The sequence below is a fragment of the Sinocyclocheilus rhinocerous genome, unplaced genomic scaffold (genome assembly GCF_001515625.1).
Source record: "Sinocyclocheilus rhinocerous isolate Xijiao unplaced genomic scaffold, SAMN03320098_v1.1 scaffold43, whole genome shotgun sequence".
NCBI lineage: Eukaryota > Metazoa > Chordata > Actinopteri > Cypriniformes > Cyprinidae > Sinocyclocheilus > Sinocyclocheilus rhinocerous.
In genome coordinates this window covers 1,208,713-1,211,504 of record NW_015628370.1, presented here as the reverse complement: position 1 = coordinate 1,211,504, position 2,792 = coordinate 1,208,713, and the positions used below count along the sequence as shown (strand labels likewise).

General features: G+C 39.1%; 1 protein-coding gene across 1 annotated transcript; it reads left to right on the top strand.

Moving 5' to 3' along the window:
* Positions 1–619: 619 nt before the first annotated feature.
* LOC107737783 (nuclear migration protein nudC-like) lies at positions 620–2,370 on the top strand (the record flags this gene model as incomplete). Its single annotated transcript, XM_016549402.1, has 4 exons — positions 620–918; positions 994–1,077; positions 1,252–1,370; positions 2,123–2,370. Coding segments are annotated over 4 exons (554 nt in total), but the record flags the coding sequence as incomplete, so codon positions are not given.
* Positions 2,371–2,792: the final 422 nt, after the last annotated feature.

The following is a 2,792-nucleotide window of genomic DNA, read 5'->3' as shown; positions in this document are numbered from 1 at the left end:
ACTCTCAAAGCCGTGATTCCCATCCACCTCCATTATATGACTGACAGACTGCAACGGTTTGAGTTAAAAATCTCCGTTTGTGTTCTACTGAAGAAACAAAGTCACCTACATCTTGGATGCCCTGGGGGTAAGCAGATAAACATCAAATTTTCATTTTTGGGTGAACTATCCCTTTAACAAATATCCTGCTCTTTTTTTCTGACTTTGAAGCATACTGCGATATAAAACTTTAACTCCTGATTATGAAAACTGCCCAAACACATAAGGTTTATCCGAACAGTCTTTTTATTAAATGTTGAAAACATTACAGATTTATGAAGTGAATGCAGGTCAGTATCATAAATAACGAAAAGTCTGATTCAGTCTGACTGATTGTGGGAACGGAACAAACAAAACTTGATTAACTAGCCACTGTAAAGAGGCATTTGTGTGTGTCACGACCCTCAAGGACAGGATGTGAGATCCACCAATCAGAGAGGTTCCCGAATCTCAAATGCCTTTTTTTTTTCTAGTGGAGAATATCTTGTGTCTTTCTGTGGTGCTCAGCCATTCGAGCACCCCCGGGATCAGCACCTATGCCCATGGAAATACTTCACCCAAAATCAAAAGGGGGAAAATAACATATTTTGCATAAAGAAAACAACGTGTTGCATTATAAAATTATTTCGTGAAAATAATGTCAGTAAAAACGACGGATATCCGATCTGTCACCTCCTGTCGCAGCTGGTCGTGCCGTTCGATGTGAGCTTCCGTCTGAAGGGGAAGGACGTGGTGGTGGACATCCAGCGGCGTTCCCTGAAGGTGGGGCTGAAGGGTCATCCGCCTGTGATCGACGGACAGCTGTGCAACGAGGTGAAGGTGGAGGAGAGCTCCTGGCTCATAGAGGACGGGAAAGTGGTCACCATCCATTTTGAGAAGGTGTGGCTGAGATCATGGCGTTTATTTGAGCTTGTGATTTGCCCGGATGACTAATGATGCACACGTTTACTCCAGATAAACAAAATGGAATGGTGGAGCAGGTTAGTGACCACAGACCCCGAAATCAACACCAAGAAGATCTGCCCAGAGAACTCCAAGGTAAGAGCTCACTATTTCACGATCAGTGCTTCCGAGTTGATTTCAAACAGCTTGTTCAAGCTTGATGAAACTTGAGGATTTTTGTGTAGACTAATACACATTTAATTATTACAAGACAAGGGGATTAATCACACCCTTTCATCTCATGTCGTGTTTTAATTTGAACGCGCTCAGCTGTCAGATCTGGACGGTGAGACGCGCGGTATGGTGGAGAAGATGATGTATGATCAGAGGCAGAAGTCCATGGGGCTGCCCACCTCTGAAGAGCAGAAGAAGCAGGACATCCTGAAGAAGTAAGAGCACAAAGTCATGCGGTGCGACCAGAAAAAACATGAAACAGGAAATGATGTCATAGAGAGAACACCTGCAGACCCTCGTGACTGTCTCTTAAAATATTAGATTGTTTTTTTTGTTATGACAAGACCAGGTTAGTTGAGGTTGTGAAATGTCATGTGGTGCGACAGCCCAAAAACGTAATGATATTAAATTCATAGTATTTGTTTATAAAAAGGGAAAAATATATATATTATGCACTACCAGTGAGATAAAAAAAGATAAAAATTAAAACTTTTATTCAGTGAGGACACATTAAATTAATAAAGACATTTATAATGTGACAAAAGATTTCTGTAGCAAAGGAATGCTCTTTTTTAAGCTGTTTATTCATCAGATTCCTGAAAAATAATGTATCAGTTTCCACAAAAATATTAATCAGCACAACTGTTTTCAGCATTGATACTAATCAGAAATGTTTCTTGAGCAGCATATTATACTGATTTCTGAAGGATCATGTGACACTGAAGACTGGAGTAATAATGCTGAAAAATCAGCTTTGATCACAGGAATAAATAGCATTTTTAAATAGATCAGAAAACAAGTATTTTAAATTGTAACAATATTTCACAATATAACTGAGACGAGACCGAGACGTCTTTCAAACAATCATCAATCAAACTGCTGAACAGCAGTGTATATAAATCATTCAGTCCCTGCAGGCCTGTTCTGAATTCACTAGTGCTCTTCCTTGTGTTTGGTGTGTTTGCAGGTTCATGGCTCAGCATCCAGAGATGGATTTCTCCAAAGCCAAGTTCAGCTGAGAGCCTCTGAAAGATCATCTCATCTTACCCTCCCGTTCTGCTCAGTTAGACGTGTTTTCTTTCTGTTAAATGACTGTTTGACTAACAATTTCACTGTTGTGATGATGGAAGTGTTATAATGCGCCATGTCTTGCTTTTGTTTTTTTAATAAATCGTTTCAAACCCTGCCTGTTTGTGTCACTATTATATTCGCTGGTTAGAGAACCACACTTTGTCCAGTATTACCCTGAAGTGAGATTATGGTTTAATGTAAGGTAATGTAATTACTGTCTGATATAGGTGAATTTTAGATTTGACTGAAAATTCTTGATAGCATGATTATACGGAAGTCCTAAGAGGCCTTGAAATATCTATTTTTTTCTCGTTATCACGACTTAATTATCTTGTGATCTCCACATAACAAAAGTTCTCCAAGTTACACAACTGCGCCAACAGGGGGCAGTATAGCGCTGAATATAACTGATGGTGTTTCTATCCACTACTTCACTGTGTTCATATTGGCCCAGATTGTACATGTTTAATTGTTAAATACTTGAATCAATATTATTTATCGTTACGTTCTTACTACCTTCAGACTGTTGTATATATACAGACTACGGTGTATATCAAACCACCAAA